We start from the raw sequence: 25,873 nt of genomic DNA, 5'->3' as shown, positions 1-25,873 counted from the left end.
AGCTTTATTGTGAAAGGTTTATGTGGAACATAAACAAGCGGACACACGAAGGTGTTACCGTCGCTGTTGCTAACGACAACGCATAAAAACAGGCGCTTGTCCATCAGTAGTATGGTTATATTACATATAAGAGAAAGAGAGAACTTTAAGAAATTAATATAACCACTACAGTGACCATCAAAATGATGAAAAAATATTGCCGTAGAGTTTATTTTGCGACACCACGAAACAAACGATAGCGTAAAATGAAACGATAGACGTTTTTATATCGTCATCCGATATATTTCAATATATCGAACAGCCCTACTTCTCAATAGATTATACTTAAACACAAGATCTCCCAAGCACTTACCTTATACCTTGATTATAAAACATTACCCTATTTCCTACATCTTGACTCACATCTGAATTTAAGTACAGTCACAGTATAGATGATAGGATACTCATGTAAAGGTTTCTGAAACTAGATCAGTTAACATGCCTATAAATTTCTTTCATTTCATAAAACATCTTTTTACTGGTCACAACACTTATCTGGCATGCAAAACATCACAAACTGTGACATTAAACATAAAAATTCAGCAAATGAAGACCAAGAATCAAACAAGTGGGCATTTGTTCTGTAACTGTAAAATTTAAACATTTCTGAGAAATCCTGTTTAATATTCCATAGGAAAAGCAGCAAATCCATCCAAAATAAGCAGCTGGAATGAGGTCCTGTTTGGAATTTTCCTCAAAGAAAAGTTCAATGTGTGGTCGTGAGCTCATATTTGGTATGTATCTGCTTGATATGGTCGGACACGTGCTCATTATACTTTCGAGAAAAGCATCAGGAGAAAAGCACTCGTTTTCTATAGTACACAACTCTCAGTTTTCACAATTATGGAGACATCCAAACATAATGATGCCAGCTCCTTTAATAATTCCTTTTAATTAATGTATATTGGGTGTTGGCTCCAAACGAATAGAAATCCAGTATCACTGGTATCACTTCTTATCTAACAGTTTAGACCAGGGGCCTCAAACATAAGGGCTCGAATCAAAGACTCCAATGAGGTGCACTGGATGGCTTTGGAAAATGTGAAAGACGGCATGAATTTTTTACTTTTCACACATTTCACAGCTCTTCCTACTGATAAAGACCTCTCCAATCGACATTTATGCTACTGTTATTTTACATATTTATTATTTGCAAAAGTTGTGCTAACAGATTACTTTCATTTATTGCAGCAGCTTTTTATGATGTTGTAGAAAAACTGAGAAATACTGCTGAAATTACCATTTTTAAAAATTATAATAGGACATCACAGACATTAAATGTGTAGTTAAACAGAGGTAAGTTTTATTGGTATGGCCCACTTAAGATCAAAGTGAATTGTTTGTGGCCAGCGATGTTAACGTTTGGTCTAATGTAGGGCTGCCACAAACGATTATTTTTGCGATTAGTCGACTAATCAGATCATGCATCCATTGGATGTAAAACGTACAGCTTATTGCACCAGCATGCATCTGCTCTTATATAACTATCATTAGCTTACAGCTTGAAGTGTTTAAGGCATGTGCTAACTAAAAATAAAGATAAGATGATAGTTTATTAAATTTTAATCAAATTTGCAGATTGTTTCAGTGGAGTTTAATAAACTCAGCCGTCTGCTCCTTGCTATCTAAAATATAACAGGACACCGGAGTAAATTCTCGAGCATCTCACACTTCTGATAATCAGTTGTCTGCTTGACGTTTATTCAGCTGTGTAAAAACTATAACTTTAATCTCAGACAAACTGATTTACTCAGGAACAAATAAAATACTTTAAAAAAAAATCCAAACAATAACATTTTTAAGTTATCCAAGTGACTTGTATATCATATTTAACCTGAGTAGTGAAAGACGGTGGTGGGTTTGAAAACGATTTGCCGGGAGTCCAGTGTTCTCTCCAGCTCTAGTGAGCCTTGAACCCCGGCTCGCTATCGAGCTGGTGGGTAACAGACGTCTCCGAAAACGTCGGAGCGCTTTTGAAAATATGTGGTGTCTTGATAAACTGAGCAGATATTTGAGGTTTACACAGCTACATTCTGAAAACATGTTAAACGTTTATTTTGTGACCCAGAAAGAATAATAAGAGTAATATTAAAACTAACTAGCTGCCGCCGTTGTTGGAAACTGAGCAGGGCCGCACTGGGCTGCGCTATGAATTCTGGGACGCAGCTTCTTCTTCAGGGTTTAACGGCAGCTGGCATCCTTGTACATGCAGTGCTGCCATCTTCTGTTTCAGTCCGTTATTACACTCTTAAATCCTACTACTTATTCCTGCGTCTTTTGTGATCTTACAAAGCTTCAAACGACACGTCGGCTATTAAATTGGTCGTCGACGATTTTGATAGTCGACGTAATCGTGACTAGTCGACTAATCGTGGCAGCCCTAGTCTAATGATAGTTTTATAATGTCATCCAACCCACAGACTTTGTGTTTGTCTACAGCAGCACCTTCATCCACACTAAACTGGATGTGGAACCGCTTCTGTCGGAAAACTGATTCAGAGTCAGCTGGTAAGATTTTCAAGATTAAAAATACTAGCTCTTTATGTCTGTTTATAGTTCATATAACTAATTGGAACTAACAGAGAGCCCAAAATAAATAACACCACCAACAAACAGCACATGCATGATAAAAAGGTGAGGGGGGGGAAACAGAAAACAGATGTGAGTGTTAAACTGATTCAGAAAGCAATGAACTCGCTTTGCTGAACACCAAAGTCTGCACACAGACCCCAAAAGGACAGAGAGAGGACAGCATACCCGACGAGGAGTCGGAGGATTTTAGAGCAAAAGACCAACCATCAGGGGTCATTGACGCACAGTGAGGTAAGCGCAGCTCCACCGGCTTCAGGAACTTGAGTCCATGTGGGCCACACATCACCAGCGGACTAAGCAGCGTTTCTCCTGCACAGATATACAACCAGAGTTAAACTTCACAAACCAAACACCCGATTTAATAGTCTGTTATTAGGCCATCGTAGTAAATAAGAAATATATGCTTGTTTAAAAGTGTGTAACCACCAGTATAACCACTGTTTATTTCCCTATCTAGTTCAGGGTCTTTTTTCTGTAGTAGTTTCTATATTGGTTTTGAAACTCAAAGAGAATTTCTACAACTATCCAAGAAAAGCAAAACTTAAACTTTGTTTTTTAAGCTTTTCATGTCTGACAGCTCACATAAATACAAAAAAACATATAAAATACAAACGGGTACTCAAAGCAAGCAGAAGCACCCACTGTTTGCACCTCACAGAGAAGTCTCAGTCACCCACTCAGTCTGCCTGAGTCCCAGACAAGCAATTCCCAATCCAGACCACAGCCAAGTGACAAGTGTTCTCTCAACTGAACAACCTTCAAACTGTCTGCAGGTACCCCAGAAATCACAAAGCACAGGCAGGACATCCCCATGTGGGGCAACCCCGGGCACCAGGGCCCTAGATCTCATACCAGGACCCCCCCCCCCCAAAAAAAAGGCCAGCCATCCGGGCCAGGCCCCACACCACAAGGCAGGCCCCACCACCACCACCAGGGCACCAGAACAAACAAATACATACCCCAAAACAGCTCTCCACACAAACCCACTAAGTAATGTAATTGATCACTGGGGACCAGAGAGTTTTTCAGAGGTGGCAGGCATTCTCTCCAGACTAATGTGATCTAGAGCAAGGGTAGGCAACTCCAGGCCTCGAGTGCCGGTGTCCTGGAGGTTTTAGATGTGTCCATGATCCAACACAGCTGATTTAAAGGGCTAAATGACTCCTCAGCATTTCTTGAAGTTCTCCAGAGGTCTGGTAATTTGATTCAGGTGTGTTAACCCAGGGTGGGATCTAAAACCTGCAGGACACCGGCACTCGAGGCCTGGAGTTGCCTACCGTGATCTAGAGGAAAACATCTATATTCAGTAATACAGAAATCATTTTTCAATTTTCAATTCATGAGACTAGTTTTCTTAGTGATGCATAAGGTGGTAAGAAGTGTGTGTTTGCTTCCATGGGCAAACACATCACCAAGCCTTACATCACTTAAAATGCATAGCTTGAAAAACTTTATTCTCATCTAGGAAGACAAAGCCCCTGCACTACTACAGTCAACATTTCACAACCTTCACCAGTTTCCTCAGATTCTGTACCATCTCACAAGTTGATAAATCTAGGTTAGGGAGGATCTCTATCCAGCACTGAGGAACTGACCTTTCTCCTTGTCGAGGGGGGGCAGGATACTGTTGTCCCGGCACACCTTGAAGTAAATCTCCTGCTCGACACTCTCCGGGATCGCACCCTGGGGGATGATGATGCTGACGCCCGTCTCAATAGAACTCAGGACCCCTCCGTTACAGTTGAATATTCCACGGGCAGTGGCCACCACTGTGTGCCCTTCATCTTCATCGTCATCATCCAGTGCACTGGGGCTGAGGGACAGAAGCAGAGAGGAGAACATCATCAGTCAAATCAGTGTAGGCAGAGAATAATGTACAGCAGAGGGCATGAGAGCAAACCCCCTGTGCACAAACAAGTTTCTCTCCCTTTCTCAGCAGCTCAGTAATTACTTTCTCTGAGAATTCAATGCTACTAGGGGTGAGAACATGTCTTACCTTACAGGGATGGCCTTGGGAATGGTGTTGATGTTATTGTGCTGGTATTTGGGCCTGTTGTCTATAGTGCGTGTGAAAGTGTCTAGGCCACTGTCGTGATCAAGGGGCTGCGGTGACAACTGAGGTTTCCCACTACTGTTGCTCACCACACTGGGCTTGCTGAGGAGGTCCGTCTTCACCTGTGTGTCATTGGGCAGCAGATTGTGGTTGAACTTGGGACTCTCAAACTTGCGCTCAAAGGGTCGGGCTGCACTGGTGTAAGGCTTCGGGACGTAGCGGTTATAGCTAGTTGGTGCAGGAGTGCTCAGGGTTTTTGGGGGTGCTGCATCAGTGCCATTGACCGGGGATTTGTCGGGAAGGCCCCTCGGGGGCAGGTAACTGCCAGGTGTGGGTTCATCCCTACTGGTCGGCCTAAGAGTTGTCAGCTCAGGTTTAGGATTGGGTGAGGTCAATGGTTCAGGTACGGAGTTAGCTGAAAGAGGATATAATAAATCAAGTAATTTAAATACAGTCTTGATTAAACATACACAAGAGATTATATATACAGTTATGTACTTTCTATATGTACTGAAGAGTTTAGCTACTACCAACAAATGAGCAAAATCAAGATTTTTTTGCTAGATTTACAGAACTGTGCCGAGCTTTGACACTCAGTAGAGATCTTTCATCAGCAACAAGCAAAAAAAGGTCCTGCCACAGATAGTTTTGCTTACAGTTCTGGTCTGACTACCATGCAGCCAGTCTGATCTCACAGGGAGAGAGAGAAAAGTCTTTTTTTTAAAGCCATTATCACTTCAGGGACAGTCCTACAAAATTACATTAACACAAAGAGGTAGCAGTAGCAGGAGGCACTATGTTTACTTTATAATGCATGTGTGCACAAAAGAAAAAAAAAAAGGCTAAAAAAACAAACAAACCCCAAAACATTCTAGACAACCAATGCTAGTTTGGAAACCACGGTCTTGTTTAAGAAATCAATTTAAGAACAAACAAAAAGATGTGAGAGGAAGCAACTGGAAACAGTAGGAAAAGAAATATGAAGATATGTATATGACTGTATATGAGAACAGAAGAAAAAAAGTGGCCAAAAAAGGCAAAGCTTATTGGAGAAAGCATGTCATGGCACAGATATAATTCATGTCATGTGTATGTTATTCATGTAATAACGTACAGACGAAGGTTTGAAGGCCAGCAGAAAGTTTAGGAAGCTTACCATCGCCAGGACTGAGTTTGGGGAGTGTGGCGGGTGGAATGGCGGAGGCCGGGGGCCCATACTGTGAAGAGGGACTGATTTGTGGCAGAGGATCGTATCTTTTTTCCACTGGACTCACTTTCTCCACAGACTCAACTCTGCAGTTAGATGGCACAAACAATTATTATTCAACAGCTGTGATGACTTAAAACCTGAGAAATGTTGTACAACAGGCAGCACTTTTGGCACAGGCTGAGCTGTTATACCTGTTGTATGGGTAGGATAGCTGAGGTGGTTTGGGCAGATCATGGAAGCGGTTAATGCCAGGAGCGGGCTGGCCCATGGCCTTGCTGTCAAAGCTGCGACGATCAAAGTAGGACAATTGCTTTCTGTAGTATTCCTCATCCTCATCTGGGTCATAGTGGTTGGAACGGACTACATCATCCAGGGGCTTGGTGTGGGGCTTCTGTGGTTCAGGAGCCCTGCAGAAAAAGACAAACAGCAGAATGATTGAGGCAAATCAGAAACTGTACACTAACTTAAAGTAGAGTCTATGAGATTAATTTATCAGATATCTTTGAAATCAATATGAATCTTTACAGCTGGGCAGCTCAGGCAGCCAATGACACTGAGGCTAACCTACAGGGCTTGCGGCATCCACTAGATGGAGCTCAAACTACAACAAATGAATTCTAAGACTCCTTTTCAAGGATCTTATGAGCGACTGTCCTTCACTCACCTACCCTGTAGTCTGGGGTTTTGCAGCGAGGGTTACATACCTATAGGAGGACTTCTCCTGCTCTAGGTTGCTGAGGGAATTGGCTTTAAGGACTGGTCCAGGTGCTATCACAGGCTTAGGAATATCTGCAGGCTGAAAAAACAAACATGGGCCTCTGCTTTAGTGATTCTTGCATTAGATTTAGATTTTGCACACATATCTATCATTGTGCCTGAAAGATGTAAAATTGTTCAGACAAAAAAAAAAAAAAAAAGGAAGAAAAATCTCATATAAACAAGCTTGCGTTTTCAAGATAACTACATATCAATGAAACATAACATACCATATCCTGTTGGACTCCATTTACACCCTACCTTGTATATTTTATTATCATACATAAATGTTTTTTTAAATAGGATTTTTATTCAAGATTATAGCTATCTGTATTTAAACTAGGACTCTAACCAGTTTGCTGTTAGCAATACAAATGCAAATATTTGAAATGTGATGAAGTTAATACAGAGTTCTAACATCAAGTTTTTAACGTTGTTGCGTTACTGAGCCAGAATCCTTATTGTAACTAAGGTGAGATAAACATACCCGGAGTACTGATGAATCACCTCCCTCTTTAGCCCTGTCCATAGAAACCGACCGTTTATTCTCAAACATCTTGACCCTGTTGAGCACTGACTGTGGTTTCATGGCTGGGTCCTCATCCAGGTCTTCCTGGGGTGGAGGTGGAGGAGGTTTGGACCCTGGGGTGATTGCTGGATCGCCTGGGGAGGGCAGGGCCTCTGGTTTAGGTGGAGGAATGGTGGGTTCAGAGTTTCTCATAGCATCATGCATCCCTGGCTTAAAACCCCGGTTTGGAGGCCCAGGCATGTAGGTCGACCTCAGACCAGAGTCACCATAATACTGCTTCGAAGGCTCTGGTGATCGAGGGGAGTTAATGGGGAAGCTGTGGGTCTCTGCTTCATATGGGGAACGTGCATCGTAGCCTGCCGGAGGGAGAGGTGGTGGAGGGGGCTCATCGTAACGAATCGGTCCAGGTTTACTGTGGCGAGGTCTGCCATCATAGCCCACTGGTGGGGCCTCATCATAGCGTGGCTGAGGGGGGCTGTAGTCCCTTCCCGGTCCATCCTCATAGGGGGACCGGGGATTGTAGCCCATGGGTTGCTGGTGGCCCGGCTGGTACCCTGCGGGCTGGGAGGACGAGGTCTGCTGGTCATAGGGGGGCCACTGTTCGTTGTAATGAGGCACACGGTTGTCGTAGTGCAGGTGAGAATCAGTGTTGTGAGGCTTTGGTTCCGTGTAGCCGCCTCCATCATATCCGTAAGGCGGGTGGTCGTATTCGCGGTATGGCTGTTTGTCCTGGTACGGCGGCTGGTGACTATAGCTCATAGACTGCTTTAGGCTATGGTTGATTCGCACAGGGTCCTCCATATTGTAAAGATCTTTCTTGTACATCTGTGAAGAAAAAGAATTAAATGAATGGATCCATCCCATTGCAAACTTTTAACAAACCAGTGCTGCAGGACAGAAGGCAGCCAGTATTCTCCCAACACCAGATTAAGATTAAATTAATTAACAGGAAATAAACTAAAACCTTGAAAAGTTTAACAATAACATTAACCAAAGAAAATCTCTCAACCGATGAATTAAACCAAGATTAAGTCAAAGTGCATTTACTCAGGCAAACCTTTTCCCATTATTAAAAACAGTTCTGAATGCCTGTTTGACAAGATGCCTTTCAAGAATGGTGGTTATCCATATAAACACAAGTGAATTTTACATCTTTAAAGTTTGATAAATGGCACACTAGCAAGTAATTTGTACATTTCTGAAAGGCCTCGTTTCAAACAAATGATGTGTAGCCTGTAGACAGCAAATCTAGTTACAGTACTTCCTATGGAAGGTTGATCTGTTGGCATATACAGAGGGCGTAACTACACAAGAGAGACATAATGCAGTGTGCAGATGCAAGTTTGTTTTTCCATAGGGAGAATTGCTCATTGAAAGGAATTTATTACCAAGAGTACTGTCTGCAGGTTAGCTTTCATCATGCAAAAAACATTCAGTTTGCATATAATGCAATGTCAAACTACTGGCACTACGACAGACGACACATCTACCCACTACGATGCTACTGTGACACTATTTTTCATCTACAGAAGAAAAGTTGAAGCTGAAAGGAACCCAAAAAACATTAGGAGCCATGCAAAGGAAGTAAGGCAACAGTTAGGGCTGGTTGTGGATGTCTTCACCCTGGTCAAAGACTCAGATGTACCAGTCCTTCTGGTCTCCCAGCCCACTGTGGTGCATGTGGACTAGTCTGTCACACATTTTCTCTGGAAGCCAGAGGCACACAGTGGGCTCAGTGAGTCACACAGTGTGGGCGTGTCATGCAGAGAGCAAGTGGAAAGCATGTGTGAGAAGACAGGCAGTTAAAACAGCAGGCTGGGGCCCAGGCCCGGTCCGAGTGGCTGGTGAAACAGCGGGTACCTTTGGTTCTGGACCAGGCAGTCCAGACGGGTGGGGTTCATGTGGTGGTGGTGGGGGCTGAATAAGCTCAGGGGCAGGGCTGGGGCTGCTAAGTGAGTCAGCCTGAGGAGCTGCGGCTGCAGCAGGCGGCTCCTCTAGGTGCACACCCTCTAGCTGTACAGACTGCTCAGCAGCAGGGGTTGCTACCGACGTCGGAGGCAACGAGGGCATGGGCACAGCAGCCTCACCTTGCTGTGAAGTATTGTTAAGAGACATTTATAATACAGCCTGCCAAGGGCACAGAAAGTACAGCTTACCCCAACACCGTGATCTTCTTCCTTACACTGAATCAGTTTTACACCAGCCAGAGAAATCGCTTGCAGAAATGTGATTAGAATCGATAACATACCAGTAGCTTCTAAAAATATTCATTACTTAGTCAAGAAACTTTTAATCTTAACAAAAAGGTCAGGACACATCACTAAATACAAAGGAGTAATTCCTCTGCTCTTCAGTCATATAATTTCACCCATGCATCCATCTTTGAAAGGCAAAGCCTGTCTGCAATGCCAGATATGAACTTTACCTGCTGCGGAGCAGCCATCTTGAACCCAGCAGGGTCTATGCGATTGGCTGGGTCAGGCTGCACGGGGTGCTGGTATCCAGGGTAACCAGGGGTGTCCTGAATTACAGGAGGATCTTCTCGCACAGGCTCTGAGGAGCGGGTGATGGCAGGCTCCGTGGGCAGACCCACCTCATCATTCAAAGTCTCATCTAATTCCTGGTCTGTGTATGCTCCACCTTCTGTGTCTGTGTCCTCATAGTCGGAAGTGTGGCGGCTGTCTGTGCTATACATTGAGTATTCACTACCTGGTGCTGAAAGGTAGGACAAGCGGTCATCATGGATATCCAAGTCATCCTCTGTAGTACCATCCGCCTGAATAGAGCAGAGAAACCGTCACCTGATGGCTCATTTATTCACAGTAATGGTGTTCAGCGCAGCAGAATAGACTCACCTTGCCCTCTGACACCCACACCAGCTGGTTCTGCTGTTGCTGGATGGTTTCCTTTAGCGCTCCATACCAACCATCGTTCATATTGTTCAAGTTGATGGTCGCTAAGAGAATAGTTTACATTACAGGCAGCTCATTAAGAACAAAGCATGTTAAAAAAAAAGACAATTTACATTTTTTCATTTACTGGTATTTTTATAACTCTCTCCCACTTACTGGTGAACAGGTGGTGATTATTCTTCCTCAGTTTAATGGCTCGCTCATAGAGCTTCCTGGCACTCTTCCTGGACTCTGGACACAACCTGGTCCTCATGTTCTTCACACCCTGTTTGTTATCGGGATTTAGGAAGACTACAATCGGGTACCACTGAGCATAGTTCAGCCTGTCCACAGCATTTGGAGTGATGTCCAGTACAGCATGTTTGTCCTTCATTAAGAAAAGAAAGAGTTATTTTTAACAAATGCACGCACACAAACAATTATATATTATTTTTAAAATCTATGCATGTATCATAAAGAGCTCACTCTGTCGATGATCTGCTTGATAGTGTGAAGACGAATTATTCCTGAACTACGCTGGTCTGTTCCTGCATCTCTCGGTTCACTCTCTAGGAAATGAGGTGAGACAATTTTAAGACAAATACATTTTCTTGAGTACTAAATGTGTTTTATGCAGTTTACTGACATACTTGCAAGCTCAAAAAGATCTGGCTCTTCTCTGGAAAGCTTTTCACGAGCAACATCAGCAATAGGTCCAAATATTACAACCGGTCTTAGGAAGCCAGCTGCACAACGAGAAAAGAAACCATTAACAGACTTAAAACTGTGCTGTTACTCTTAAAAGGGCTAACAGACACCTCACCCTCTCTCAGCACAACTCTTTCATAAGCTGGGAACTTTGTTTGGACTGGCTGTGAAGAAAGATCCTCTCGGCTCTTCCTCAGGTTCCTCTTTGAACTGCGAAGACCACGGAACCTCCAGAAGTCAGCCCTGTCTCCACCTGCTGTTTTGGGGAGAGTGTATTGCACACTGGAGAGCTGCTCTGCTCTGTAGACAAAAGCAGAGATACTGTCATTAGGACTAATATCAACACTGCCAGTACACAAAGACATCACACACACACACACACACACACACACACACACACACACACACTAACTACAACTCGAAAGGAGATGAGAAGGGATGCTTTCACCTGTTTTTGTTGGGGATGATGCCCCTCTCCACCTCCTGATGGTTCTTGCCAATGCGAATAGCCAGCCAGGAGCCTAATTTGCCGTTGTAGAGAGTGTCCACCACACGGAACACCTCGCCCTTGTTAAAGCTCAAACCATACGGCGATTCCTTCTCATACTCAAAGTGTGTCCGGATGTAGAAAGAGTCACCAACATCTGATTCCACAATCCGCCGATATACTGAACAGTACAGAGCGTTAAGTCAGTATCAGCAAACCAATCAGCTTATTAGATAATTCTTAGTTCTCTTTTCACTTCCTTTACCATCTTTCTTCTTTTGGGCTAGAATGGTGACCTCTTCACCCTTAGGAAGGTCCAGGAGGAAGAGCACCGCCTCCTCTCGGATTATGTTTGCAAAGTCAACATTATTTACCTGGAATTTGGAAAAAAGCATGTTTCTGGTTTATGTTTTTTATGGTTTTCATACAAAAATGTTTTATTTTGGATTTTCAAGTTTAAGCAGAAGCTTTTATTGTTCAAGGAGCACATCTCAGAAAATGTAAATCTCCATTTAAACAGAGGTTCGCATAGCTTTTCCTCTTCTCTGAAATGCCTGGGTAACTGCAGGTTTTATTGCACTACAAGAAGTCAAGTCATTCCTCAATATACTCAGAGAATAGAGGAGGAGGAACAAACAGTGAGATATACGACTGTGAGGGAATGGGACAAACACAGCGAGAGGAAACGGTGTTTTTGTGTACGCTCCCTCAGGGCTATTGCTAAGAGACCAGCTTGAAGATAGAGGAATTTTGGAGCAGCCAGAGTATAACACCATGAATATTTAAGGGAATGTTTCAGAAACATTTCCCATAAAACACTACTGTTTACACGCACTATGATGTGCCCACTGTTAAAACAAAATGGCTTATCCCTTTTTTCCACTTTTCTCTCCAAACTTAAACAGCTCCCCTTTCTTGTTCATCATATGTGTTGCAGTTTGTCTCACTTCACAATCAGCTTACGTTAAAAATAATCTTACCCTGAGAATTTGGTCGCCCTCCTCTAGGCCCTCCTTAGCGGCTGGACTATCTTCCAGCACTCCAGCTACGAAGATGCCCACGTCGTTCCCCCCAGCGAGCCGCAGACCCACACTCTCCCCCTTTTTGAACTTCACCAACTTCATGCTTGGCCTGAGAATAAAAACAATTGCCAAGTTCATTTCTTTTGATATGACTTAAATGTCAGCCAGATTTCTCTAAAGAGATTTCAGTATTTTTGCTAATAACAAAAATAACAACAGTAAACATTCTCAGACACAACCACTGATCACTCCGCGTCCTGCTCATTCAACTTGGCAGCTAACCATTAATGGGGGTCCCGTTGCCCTCGTTTTCAGCTACAAATCTTCATTACAGCACACTTCACAGCTCAAAATAATCCACAAGCCCTTTTAACTGTTCCCTTCAAGACCACCCTCCCTGTTGTATTTTCTCCCGACTGGCTGCACCTTGAAAACAAAACATGTGAACAGCAGGTGGGAGGGGCTGCTGTGCTCACAGTCAGACCTACACTTCTGAGATGACCACATTTAGGGTATCCTTTTTATCTGAGGCTAATGAGACCCAAGAGTAGAAAAAAAAACCTGCCACTGAGTGTTTAGAGCAGTCTGAAGCCTGCAGATACTGCGCTTTACAGATAAGACTGTGCATGGAAGCATTTTAAAACATTTTTCTGAATAACAGCTCTCCTGATGTAGTCAAAAGTACTTTTGTCCCCGCTGTGTGTGTGTGTGTGTGTGTGTGTGTGTGTGTGTGTGTGTGTGTGTGTGTGTGTGTGAGTGAGAGAGAGAGAGAGAGAGAGTGTAGGATATTACTATATTGTAAACTTTACCGTAGGATGCTATCATCATGGGCAGTAGTTGGCACAGGAGCATCAGAAGGACTGACAGGCAGGTCTACATCTGGCTGTCCGGGCTGAGCATAGACTGGCTTGGGTTCTAAATACAAATGTGCAGGGATTCATGTTATTATGGCAGACAGATGATGAACACGTAACACTGGCTGTACATCATCATAAACAAAGGAATACCCTCACACAGACAGAAAATGAGTGAGAATAAGAACAAAAACAACAACAGTGTGCATATACATATAAGCAAAATATTATCACACACATTCTTGTGTGCACACACGCACACTCAAGGCACACAGTGTCCTGAGCTAGGAAGTCAAAGAGAGAGGCAGCAGACTGCTGGAGGCTGGGGAGGAACGTCAGGCTCGATCAGCTCATATGGTTTATTTTCACTTGGCTCCAGGCTGACTCAGCCAGGCTCGGCAGGCGTCTGGATCTAACTTTTTAAAAGCGCAACAACCAAAAAAGGGCAAAAATAACTGTTTCGAATAAGAGTTCATTAATTCATGTAAATTTTCTGCTGCAAACGACAGACAGGGCCATTACACACCGTTTCTCAAGATTCACACTGATTTACAAATGACTATTCTTAGACATACAAACCAACATGTAATTTTCTGGCTGACTGATTTACATCTGACCTGGGAGGGGTGGGAGCTGTTTCTCCTCTCTGCCTCCTGACTCCTTCGGTTTGGGCAGAGGTACCTCCTCCGCTAGCTTCGCTGGTGTTGAAGCCGGCTTTGAGGCCCGTTCGTCGTCACGACTTCTGTGACTAAAGATGCAAAAAGATGTTTTTGTATAACCTCTCTTTAGAACATGAGGCACGAGATCATGAATAATGCATTCTGCAGATGTAGTGCTGCAAGGCAACATGAAACTGTCTCTTAAACAGAACATGCATTTGCTATGAATAGCTTCTTTCTACGCCTGCATCTTAGTGTTGAAGGTCATCACTTTGTCTTTCCAGTCTTTCGTGCTCTATTTTTAGAGCAGCTTATCCAAGGTGTCAGAGTGGGTTCTGTCCTCCAGGTGAATTTCACTGTGAGGCTCTGGCTTTAGACCAGCTTACTTTGACTTCCTTTAAAAAGAAAAATTGCGTAAACTACTGTATAAACTAATATACAGTGACATATGATGTCCAAATTTCCATGCATTTTGACAAACAGAAACTTCAGATGCTGATTGTGATTTCTTAGCAAGTGATAGGAACAGGAGGGATAAAGACAGGCTTCCCAGTGGCATAGATCTGTGGCTCTCCTGGTCACATGGCTAACTTTTTGGGAAGAGAGCTGCTTTGTTCACAGACTGTGTGACAAAGTAACTACAAAGGATCCTGCTTGAACTGGCTGGACAGGAACAAACTTCTTTTCATCCCAAGCTGCACTTAACTGCCAACTTCACGAGCTGAGAGAAAGGGTTCCAGATCACTGATCAGGTTCAAACAAACAAATCAAATAACATCCTGTCACAAGAACTCCTTCCTGTTAACTAAAATACACAAGGTAGTGTGCCCGTGCCACTGTTTAGAACATTATAGAGATTTTCGCTTTTTGTATATTAAAAATGACAAGAAAGGATGAGCCTAATAGGAAAAAATAGAGAGCGACTTAAAACAGGCAACTGGAGATGGCCTTTTATTACTGTGTGTCACGATTTCCTTTGTGGTGAACATGCAGTTTTGTCCACCAAAACATTGAAAAGAAGAAGATCCAGTGACACATTCAAATGATTCTCTCATCTTGAGAAGAAATGTCTCTAAATAATTGATGTCTGATATCAACAGCAACATCCATCAGTTAATAATTTGCTGTTACACAAAAGACCGATCTTCAACACACAAATTCATCACTTCTTTTAGACTGAGGGCTGTGAATATACAGTCGTTTGTCAAAGTCCCAACAACTCTACTGAACTACATTAAATCGAATAATTCGTTTATCAAATCCTCAATATTCAAATAGGGGAATGGCACCAAACGTATGGATTTGATCGGATCCGAGCTGGCCGAGTGAGATCTCGAGGGAGAACAAAGGGAAGCGGCGGCGGCCTAGAGGGAAGCGAGCCGGCGTCAGGAACAGGCTGAGAGCTCGTGCACACCGCACACCTCTGCCTAGCATCCTGCTCGCCAACGTCCAGTCACTGGAGAACAAGCTTGACGACCTCAGGGCCAGGATAAAGTTCCAGAGAGACATTCGGGACTGCAATCTCCTCTGCTTCACCGAGACATGGCTGAACCCAGCGGTGCCGGACCACGCCATCCAGCCGGCCGAGTTCTTCTCGGTTCACCGCATGGACAGGACACGGGACTCGGGGAAGTCAAGGGGAGGCGGCGTGTGTTTAATGGTGAACAACAACTGGTGCAACAGTGCGAACGTTGTTCCTCTCACACGCTCCTGCACACCAAATCTGGAACTACTGTCCATCATGTGTCGTCCTTTTTATCTACCTCGGGAATTTACATCGGTCATTGTAAGTGCCGTTTATATTCCACCACAAGCGGACACGGTCACCGCCTTATGCGAGCTGCATGAGGCACTCACACAGCACCAGACACAACACCGGGACGCTGCGCTTATTGTGACGGGGGACTTTAATAGCGCCAACCTCAAACGCGCAGCGCCGAACTTTTATCAACACATCACCTGCCCCACCAGGGGTGAAAGGACACTGGACCACTGCTACACTACGGTCAAGGACGGCTACAAGGCACAATCCCGCCCCCCGTTTGGCAAATCTGATCACGCCGCCATCTTCCTCATGCCAAAATACAAACAAAGGCTGAAACAGGAAGTTCCGGTTCAGAGGAAGGTCGCGCTCTGGACGGATCAATCGGTGGCCGCGTTACAGGACGCACTCGATGACGCAGACTGGGGCATGTTCAGAAACAGCTCCGACGATGACGTCAACGTGTTTACGGAAGCGGTTGTGGGATTCATCGGGAAACTAGCGGATGATACCGTGGAGACAAAGACTATCACAACGTTTCCCAACCAGAAGCCGTGGGTGGATAAAACCATCCGCGACGCTCTGAGATCCCGCACCGCTGCCTACAACACGGGACTCATGACGGGGGACATGGACCCGTACAAAGCCGCGTCATATAACGTGCGGAGGGCGGTGAAAGAGGCGAAGCAGCGCTACGGGAGGAAACTAGAGTCACAACTCCAACAGAGTGACTCTAGGAGCCTGTGGCGGGGACTAAGGACAATAACGGACTATAAAGCACCAACAACCGGTATGACGAACGCGGCCGTGACTCTGGCAGACGAGCTGAACACTTTCTATGCTCGCTTCGAGGCTGCAGCTAAGGTCTCCAACAATGCTAGTGTTAGCGGCGCTAACGGCTGCAGACAGGAAGATACTGCCAGCACCGGAAACGTGCTCGTCATCTCCGAGCATGAAGTAAGGAGAGCCTTCAAGAGAGTGAACACCAGGAAAGCAGCAGGACCAGACGGCATCCCAGGTCGTATCCTAAGAGACTGCGCATACCAGCTAGCTCCTGTGTTCACTGAGATATTCAACATCTCTTTATCTCAGTCGGTGATCCCCACATGCTTCAAAGAGTCCATCATTGTTCCTGTCCCGAAGAAACCCCACCCTGCTTCTCTCAATGACTATCGCCCTGTAGCCCTCACCTCAGTAGTGATGAAGTGCTTTGAACGCCTGGTCAGAGACTTCATCATTTCTTCACTACCAGACACACTGGACCCACTACAGTTCGCTTACCGTCCAAATCGTTCCACAGACGATGCCATCTCTCATCTCCTCCACACATCACTCACTCACTTGGACACTAGAAGGGGGAATTATGTTAAAATGCTCTTCATAGACTACAGCTCTGCATTTAATACCATAATTCCCTCCACACTCACCACCAAGCTGGAGCATCTGGGACTCAGCTCATCTATGTGTCAGTGGATCTCCAACTTCCTAACTGGCAGACCACAGGCAGTAAGGATGGGCGGACATGTCTCAGCCTCCACCACTCTCAGCACTGGAGCCCCCCAGGGGTGTGTTCTGAGCCCCCTGCTGTACTCTTTGTACACATATGACTGTGTGGCCACTACCAGCTCCACCACCATCATCAAGTTTGCTGACGACACCATCGTGGTGGGCCTGATCTCTGATAACAACGAGACGGCCTACCTGAAGGAGATTAGGAATCTGGAGAACTGGTGCCAGAGGAACAACCTCCTTCTAAACGTCAGTAAGACAAAGGAGCTGATAGTGGACTTCAGCACTAAGCAGGAGAGGAACTACCAGACCCCCGTCATCAACGAGTGCCCAGTGGAGAGAGTGGACAGCTTCAAATACCTCGGAGTTCACATCACGCAGGACCTGTCATGGTCCTGTCACATCAACACCGTGGTGAAAAAGGCCCGACAGCGTCTCTACCACCTCAGACGCTTGAGAGACTTCCAACTGCCCTCCAAGGTGCTCAGGAACTTTTACTCGTGCACCATAGAGAGCATCCTGGCGGGAAACATCTTAACCTGGTTCGGGAACAGCACCATGCAGGACAGACGAGCTCTACAGAGGGTTGTGCGGTCAGCTGAGCGCACCATCCGCTCCGAGCTCCCTGACCTGCACTCAATCTACAGCAGGCGGTGCTGGACCAAGGCCAGGAAGATCGTGAAGGACCTCAGCCATCCCAACAACAGACTGTTCTCTCTGTTGAGGTCAGGAAAGCGATTCCGCTCCCTGAAGACCAACACAGAGAGACTGAGGAGGAGCTTCTTCCCGCAGGCGATACGGTCTCTCAATCACACCACCACACAGTACTGACCCACACATACAGTTCTTACACACACACACACTGGACTTTGGTTTTGCACAACACTGGTCACTATATTCTTCATTTCCGGTTAATACTTGTACAGCTGCTGTTATTGTGTATATATTTATTTATATTTAGATTTCTTCATACATTCTTATATAGTTCTATATTGTGTATTGTGTATTTTGTTGTACAGTTATTTTATTTTCAACTTTAATTTATATATTTATCTTTATCTTATTCTTCCCAGTTAAATTTACCCTTCATTCTAATTTGTGTTGTACAGTTATTTCATTTTTAACCTTAATTTATATTCTATTCCTTCCTAGTTAAATTTACCCTTTTTAAATTTTCATATTTATTTCCTATCTTATTCATAGCCTTTTCCTTTTTTTGTTTTCTTTAGGTCACGAGCAGTTGTCCAAGCATTTCACTACATATCGTACTGTGTATGACTGTGTACGTGACAAATAAAAATTTGAATTTTGAATTTGGATTTCTCCAGCTGCTGAAGTATAACAGGAATAACCAAGTGCAGAAAAATCCCATTCAGCAACAGCTTTGAATTATGGCACCATGTTTAAGAGTTAAGAGCAGTGAGCTTCTACGCTCAGCAGAGCAGACTCTTGATCTGCTTTCAACCGTAATTTTGACCAAGACCGACTCTTTTGCGGCTTAACAGCTGACTTTTATTTTTTGTCAGGTCAGTGAGCAGAGTGAAAGGGAAACAACTGTGGTGCTCTATTGAGTTTAAATGAAGAATTAATGAGGTACTTTCAAACAACGTTAGAGTCAAAAGAAGTGGTGAATGGAGTAATGGTTGGTGCTAACACACACTACCTTTCATGAGAAAAACAGAAAAGAGGAAGGGAAAAAAGCTTGTTTTAAAGCATGGAATCAAATATCATCAGTTGTGGTTACTTAAAAGATGTTAAAGTCTTACTAAATGGTTGCATATAATTTATTTTAATTTCACTCAATAGCAAATTACTGTCTTAATTAATCAACAACAGTCTAAAAACCAGTAGAGAAATTATGCTTAGGACAACCCAGTATCAAAGTGGTTTTGTACTCCACCCACATTTTGGTGATCAATGGTGCTGTTCAAGTTTAAATTGGTATTGTTCTAAACTTCATTCCATCAAACACAGAAAGTTGTGAAGAGAAGAAAACCAGAATATATACATACAAAAATAACAATGTTTCTTGCAACTATATCCCACGATTTTATTCATTTCCTGAAAGCCGGGTTGATGTTCTTTACCTGCCATTGCTGATTTGTGGAGGTGAATGTCGGGAGTGGTCTGAGGGTTCAGATCGTCTATCTGGAGAGCGGGAGCGGCTGCTACGATGTCTGTCATGTGATCGATTGGAATGGTCGGATGCCAGAGAATGGATATCTGAAATGTCTGGTTAAACATAAAAATACTGTGAAACGGCCGCAGCCTCAAAGTTGCCCTGACAAGTCTGACTTTCTTCGTATCCACTCATTTGAGTTGAATTCACATCACTCTCACCATCTCTGTCAGAAGCGTTGGCTGAGGGAATACTGTCATCGAGGTCAGGGATGTTCAGCAGGGTCGCTCTCTCATCCCTCTGAACCACCATTTTTAGCTTGCCCTTTGACCTTTCTATCAGCTTCTTGGCATCAATCAAAGAGAGGTTCTCTGTCACGGTGCCATTAATCTGAAAGAATCAGCAAAACAAGCCATCAGAAATGACATGAAGTAAACATTCGTACACAGCCACAGAACTTGAATGAAAAGAGAAACATTACAAAAGGTGACATGTCTGGGGTTATTATCTTAATGGTATGAGACCACATTAATGTTCCTCCCCATAACCAGTCTATGCATTAAAGGAAAGGATCAAGATGTGCATGTTGCTAAATGTGACGGTGTCCTTCTACACAGCATGTTCCCAAAACATTAATACAATGAGACAAAGTAGTACATACTGCACATCCTTCTATCTGAATCAGGTTAGATTATATAAAGAACATGATCAAACATTTTCAGTTTATCTTCTATGTTTCCAGTGATTCTCTGCCTTTCCCCTCTCACCTTCAGTACAACATCCCCCTCCTGGATGTTGCCATCCCTGGCTGCCAGGCTCTCAGGGGAAATGTCCTTGACAAAGATGTGGCTGGCCAGGCGCAGGCCATATTCTGCTTACAAAGTGAACGACAGCAACAAAGACAACGTTAGCACAGAGTTCACGTGACAACACCACGCTGACTGCGATTCTGCTGACATCTGCTTCTCCCACTGGGATTAACAGTACTGATTAAAGAAGATTAATTGCTCTTTTACTTAGATTTACTTGAGTTTACTTGGATTTTGCTGTGGCTGGCAAGTTTTGTTTGCTCTGGCAGTTAACCAATGCTGATTTGGAGGCTTTATTCTCTTCTAAAAGAGAATATGGTTGTCTGTTAATAGTCATGTAAAGCAAATGGCAGGAGATTCCCTGCTTCACTATCCACTGTTCTGACTCCCTTTTTATCCCCGACTTTGTGAGCCTCACCTTCATTTTTGCGGGATTTCACGAGAGTGACCTTGGCGGGCCGTGGGGGCAGGTTGTGCGAGCGGCGGTCTGAGCGTGGGGAGAGACTTCTTTCCCGTGAGCCGCTGCGTTCACGTTCCCTGTCCCTGCGACCGCCGCTCCGCCCACTGCGCCTGCCCATAGTGCCGCCCACACCGCTGTACACGCCACTGCGTCCACTTCTCGTTTCATATATCTCTTCGTCGTAGCTATCCTCCTCCTCGTCATGCTCTGACATAGTCTCCCTCTCTCCCAGGCGGCCCATGGGGACGTGCACCTTCCTCTTGCGCCTGATTGTCTAAACAAAGGGAACAAGACATGAAATGAGCTTGACAACCAACATGAGCCAGGCACTCCCCTTATCATGCACATTTCTTCTGCTAGTGAACTACGAAAACATATGAGAGAGCCCAAATAACATTATTAGCAATATGCATATCTCTGCTACAAACACTTTTTAAGTCTGACTACAAAATGAGCTTTCCAAGAAGACTTCATAATGGGATGTGACACTCACAATTTTGGCGAGCTTCCCACTTTTACGAAGCTGCTGAACAGCATACGCGTGCTCCACATTATCCATGGAGACAGCGTTGACCATAACGACTCTGTCATTTTCCCTAAAGAAATGAGATACCAAGAACAGACAGACAGTGGAGTCTTTATGGAGCAGGCAGTGTAATTTAATACTAAAAAATGAGCTGCATGACTGGGTTCCCGATAATACAACTAAATCTTACTGCAGTAGGCCTTCTGCGGGGCCTCCTTTCAGCACATCTGAGATGACAATGGAGGTCTCACCACTCTGAAAATGAGGGTTATCCCGTCCACCTGAAATGGCTATCCCAAAGCCAAACCCTGGTGCCTGCACACAGAAATAAAAACAAAACACAAAAAAGATAAGGATGTGTGGATGGACCAAGACACTAACTGATGAGTAGAGACAGATGTATTTAAATGACCACCTCCTGGTACGAATCCAACAAAATAATTGTTTGTAAAACCACCTCTACAGAATACAGCAGTCGAACACTTTGAAGCGATGCAGTTTGCGTGCAAACAATGTGCACAAAGATGCCAGATCAGCATTTGTGCAATTTATGCTCCACAGCCAAAAACATGGAATCGTGTAGAAGAAAAGCTTTTTGTCTGTTCCACGTGCAATTAATTACACAGTGAGCTAACTCCCTACATGCTGTGATCCTGAAAATAGCAGGGAAGAAAAATGCTGAGATGGGAGATAGAGGGAAAATAACGTAAACCAGGTAGGGCAGAGAGCGTTTAGGATAGGGCATAATTTCAACATAGACAATTATAGAGAGTAAAGGAAGGATAACAGATACCCACCCTGTGTAGTGTTACTGTGTGCTGTTCCCAAATGACTGTCTCCTCCATTGCTGCACTCTGAAAGGCAAAGAAATTGCGCAGTGCTTAACACATAAGCTCCAGAGTTCAGACAAGAAGAGTTAAAATAATTCATTATTCCAACTGATAAAAAGGTGGAAGAGTGGCTCCCAAAATACATCTGACAGTGTCTCCTTCAGTGTTTAACCTTTAACAAAGTCTGCATAAAAGGTCCAATGTGCTGTTTTTTAATGAACAGAGTAGGCGTTATCTGTCCAAGCTAAATGTCTGCATAATGTGTAGAGTAGCATTTACCACTTTTGCAGCAAAAGCTACTTATACTGAGATACTGAAAAAAATAGAGGGTAAGGGTTTGGACTACTGCTGCTTTATGAACATCAGCCACTTGGGCAATCTAGGCTACATTTCATTATTCATATTGTATTATTCATACTGCAAATAAAGGATGTAAAGATTATAAACAGCAAATCGACTGTGAAAGCACACTGAGAGACTTTAGTAAAAAAAATTAAAAAGATAAACAGAATATTTGAATACACAATAATAGCACTGATTATTTTTTGACCTCTACCAAGGTTCCTAGTGGAAGGGGAAGTGTTTCACCACTAAAAATTAAGACAGGGTACACATCAGGACGCTTGTTTGTTTCACACTGTTGCTGATTCACAGTGATACAGATGACACAACAGAGCACAGCAAATAGCCCAGGCACACACCATAAACATGTTGGTTTTTAGACTAGACAGTCTTCTTTGTAGTGGGTCCACAGTATGAGGTCCCAAGTTTACAGTGAACTGAGTACAATAGCACAACAGACAAAGATCCTCCTTCATTAAATAGGGCCACACTGGCAGTAAGTCTCTAAAATTGAAGGACAACCTCAGCCCCATTAACAACCACAGAGGATAAGATTAAGGTCACCTCAGTCAGCTGCTGGGTTAACGCCATCCTCTGCGACCTACAGCCCGCTTCTTATCTCTGGCTCTGTATCATTTTACCTCCACTGCAATCTCACAACACATTAGACATTCAAGGACTGCATATAAAATACTACGAGGTCATTCCCATTGGGGCAAATTACAACCACCATCACAGCACTTAATGCAATAACCCCCATCTGTCATGCAAAATGATCCTAGCCTTGTGATCTTAATAGGTGAGACTGCCACACATATCCCCTTCTGCTTTGCTGGTTATTTCTTTGACACCTCGAACGCTTACAGTATTAACCACCTATGCAGAAATCCCATGTTGCGGTACATTAAAATGTGATGAAAAATGAGCAAAGGGAGATTACTCTTCACGCTGAAAAGGAGCATCGGTTCCAGTGCTTAGACCTGCCACTGAGACTGCTGTCGACGGGTTGGCAGCTTCAAACGCAAAACATCTAGCAAGAGTCAGTCCAGTTTCACACTGAAAGCCATTTTGCAGCACATCAGTATGACAACTTGATAATGGAAGTGCTATTAAGCCACAAAGAGCGATAAACAGCTAAAAACCTTCGATGGTCTGCAGGCCAAATACTGAACTACAGACCACTATGAATTCTCATATAGGGAATAGGGATATTCAGTTAATCATTTTTAATCAGTAAAGCTACCTGTCCTTAATGGCATCCATCAATTATGAAAACAAGATAACCCATCCCATTACTTTTACCCCCAAATTCATCCCCCGTCAGAGTGTGGCAACAAAAATATAAGGTACTAAGGGATTGTGAGCCCAAGGACGCACAATTTAATCAACCTTACACAGTAGTTAAGATTCAGGGACACCCTTTTTTAAACTATCAAAATGTATTTTGCAATATTGCACAGTTTTAAGTCATCACCAAAATGTGTGTGATGAGAAACACTAAAAACACACCCAGAGATTCTGAAGTTGAAAATAACAACAGCCATGCTGCTGCAGAAGCAAATGTCTGAACAAAAAAAGTAACTCAGATGTGAAGAAAACAATGTCCAACTTTTTTTTGTACAGCAGAAATCATATTCAGAGGCAGCAGCTTAGCTGACCAACTGCTGCTGTGCCGTTTATTGTTTTAGCACCCTGGCCTCCTTCAACACATCATCCTTATGTCTGCTGCGACCTGTCGGCCAAATGCCAAAGATTAGCTGGCGTCTGGGAATACAGGCAGCTAAATAAAATGCCACAAGTGGCCCCAGACGTGCTCAGCTTGGCAGCAACAGTCACAAACTCCTCAAGCAGCTTATAGTGGGGCTCACACAAGGAGGGTGAACCAAAGTTTGAACAGGGGAACTCCCCCTGGCCTTTCACACTGAATTATCTGCTCTTGAGAAAGGGTGGGGTGGGGGGCATCTGAATATAAACAAGTCTGGTGAAAGCAGAGGAATGATCTCCCGCTAGAAAGTTTGCTCTTTCAGGGAGGAGGATTTATGCCCCAGTCTTCTTGATCAGCACTGTGCAAATGCTGACGCCAAGAGCTCAAACATTTTGCCTAAATTTATAGAGACTTGCTTCTAACTGATAAATTGGGGGGGGGGGGGACTTTCAAAACTTCTTTATAAGCATTTATGCAGCATAACACAAACATGTACGCCCACAAACGTATAATGTTTTAGAGTGGGTAGCAAGAGATGTCAATTTAGTTGTCTGGAAAACATGTTTAGAGGATGCTTCTAAAGCTCCACTGAATACAAATAAATCACTGAAAAATTGCAATGGGGCAAAACAAAAGGACCGAATACCAAGGGAAAAAGACGAAAAACAATCTCTCTCTCTCTCTATCACATGCACACACCTTTCACTGTGAAGGGATATAATTTTGCTACCTCCTGCTCCTGCAGAGCTTGTTGCTCTGGTAACAGAGGGGGGACTGTGTGGCTTTCTAGTGGCCTTTCAGGACAGGTCTGAAGGTTCCTCTAAACTGTAGGAGGTAAATTTAAAAAAAAGGAAATAAAGACAGGGCCAAATCAATTCATAAAGTTCATAAAGTTTTGTGGCTCAAATGAGCACTATTTTTTGCCATAAGATCTAAACAGTGAACTAGTGACTTTATATTTGTCAAAAACAAATATGTTCATTTCCTGTTCCAAAAATGTCCAAAACATTTCTTTTAAGTAAACACAAAGTAAGGTATGTTGTTTTCAGTGAAATGAGCATAGGTTGCTGTAAAGTTGCACCAACATCCCGTGACTGATGACTTTCAGTGCCATAATGTGTACACCCTTTACAGCCACAATTTGGTGCCAAGAGAGGCTTCATGCCTCAAGCTAAAGCCAGGCCTGGCAGCCGCTCCACAGTGAGACACACCATGTTGGTTGGGTCATGCTTGGGGGATTACAACTAGGCAACATGGAAGCCAGCACTACAACACAGATGGACTTTAATGCAGATGGAGAACAGAAAGGAAAGCTCTGCTCAAAGAGGACTATGTCAAATCAATGCACAAATGGTAAAACAACGCAATCATCAATGAGCCCACTGGGCTTTTTATTCCTCTGCAGAACAAACTATTATAGCATGTCCATAAAATACTGCTCTGCCAGCAGTCTTTCAAGCTTTTAATTTCCACTTGTAAATCAATTACAGAATGCTACTAACAATTATTGTCATTACTGATCATAGCTCATCTTCCTGATTACTCCTTCAGCTGCTCTATAAACCAAAAACCGTGACCAACCTAGTTTCCAAACAAACAGATGACGTTCAGATTTAAGAAGCTAAATCTAGCTTTCTTGCTCAAAAGATATTTTTAAAAAGGCACATGTGTATTTTGCAAGTTGAGGGGCAAATGGCTTCTTGTTACAGGTACTATCTGTATGCCAGTGGCAATAAAACTGAGCAATAACAAACTTACATATACTTGTGTGCCCCGGAGGTCCTCTCTGAAGTCAGCGAAACAGTAAATTTTGTCTACTTGGCAAATACTAGCAGACAGTTTGGCAGGGAGCTGTGACAATTCTTGTCACTTTCAAATAAAGGGCCTGCAACTAATCAAATGTGCAGCTACAAACCTGACTTGCAATGATTATGAAAACAATATAATTAACATAAAAATAGTGCTCTAGTTTTGTTTTGCGTCACTGAATCGAGCAGACCCCTCTCCTTTT

The 25,873-nt window shown here is 43.6% G+C and overlaps 1 protein-coding gene across 4 annotated transcripts in view; it reads right to left on the bottom strand.

Annotated features, from left to right (window-relative positions):
• tjp1b (tight junction protein 1b) overlaps positions 1 to 25,873 on the bottom strand; it is a 40,933-nt gene that overhangs the window by 1,420 nt on the left and 13,640 nt on the right. The window contains exons 2-27 of one of the 4 annotated variants that reach the window (XM_085359327.1): positions 21,783 to 21,839; positions 21,176 to 21,300; positions 20,953 to 21,055; positions 20,418 to 20,733; positions 19,958 to 20,061; positions 19,412 to 19,580; positions 19,159 to 19,303; positions 13,759 to 13,889; positions 13,097 to 13,202; positions 12,246 to 12,396; positions 11,531 to 11,639; positions 11,227 to 11,446; positions 10,894 to 11,078; positions 10,721 to 10,816; positions 10,557 to 10,639; positions 10,248 to 10,458; positions 10,035 to 10,135; positions 9,605 to 9,955; positions 9,040 to 9,270; positions 7,138 to 8,004; positions 6,599 to 6,690; positions 6,086 to 6,301; positions 5,841 to 5,977; positions 4,628 to 5,099; positions 4,227 to 4,444; positions 2,797 to 2,940 (exon numbers count right to left, since the gene is read on the bottom strand). In XM_085359327.1, coding sequence (XP_085215453.1) covers positions 2,797 to 2,940; positions 4,227 to 4,444; positions 4,628 to 5,099; positions 5,841 to 5,977; positions 6,086 to 6,301; positions 6,599 to 6,690; positions 7,138 to 8,004; positions 9,040 to 9,270; positions 9,605 to 9,955; positions 10,035 to 10,135; positions 10,248 to 10,458; positions 10,557 to 10,639; positions 10,721 to 10,816; positions 10,894 to 11,078; positions 11,227 to 11,446; positions 11,531 to 11,639; positions 12,246 to 12,396; positions 13,097 to 13,202; positions 13,759 to 13,889; positions 19,159 to 19,303; positions 19,412 to 19,580; positions 19,958 to 20,061; positions 20,418 to 20,733; positions 20,953 to 21,055; positions 21,176 to 21,300; positions 21,783 to 21,830 — 5,131 coding nt within the window. In that variant the 5' untranslated portion in view covers positions 21,831 to 21,839. Of the gene's footprint in view, positions 1 to 2,796; positions 2,941 to 4,226; positions 4,445 to 4,627; positions 5,100 to 5,840; positions 5,978 to 6,085; positions 6,302 to 6,598; positions 6,691 to 7,137; positions 8,005 to 9,039; positions 9,271 to 9,604; positions 9,956 to 10,034; positions 10,136 to 10,247; positions 10,459 to 10,556; positions 10,640 to 10,720; positions 10,817 to 10,893; positions 11,079 to 11,226; positions 11,447 to 11,530; positions 11,640 to 12,245; positions 12,397 to 13,096; positions 13,203 to 13,758; positions 13,890 to 19,158; positions 19,304 to 19,411; positions 19,581 to 19,957; positions 20,065 to 20,417; positions 20,734 to 20,952; positions 21,056 to 21,175; positions 21,301 to 21,782; positions 21,840 to 25,873 lie in introns of all 4 variants that reach the window. The other 3 variants (XM_085359325.1, XM_085359328.1, XM_085359326.1) reach the window with 3 other exon arrangements.

This window comes from Diplotaxodon limnothrissa, linkage group LG7 (assembly GCF_057381915.1).
Source record: "Diplotaxodon limnothrissa isolate DT_005_m linkage group LG7, D_limnothrissa_male_GT1.1, whole genome shotgun sequence".
Classification (NCBI taxonomy): Eukaryota; Metazoa; Chordata; class Actinopteri; order Cichliformes; family Cichlidae; genus Diplotaxodon; species Diplotaxodon limnothrissa.
This window is presented reverse-complemented; position numbering and strand designations above follow the sequence as displayed.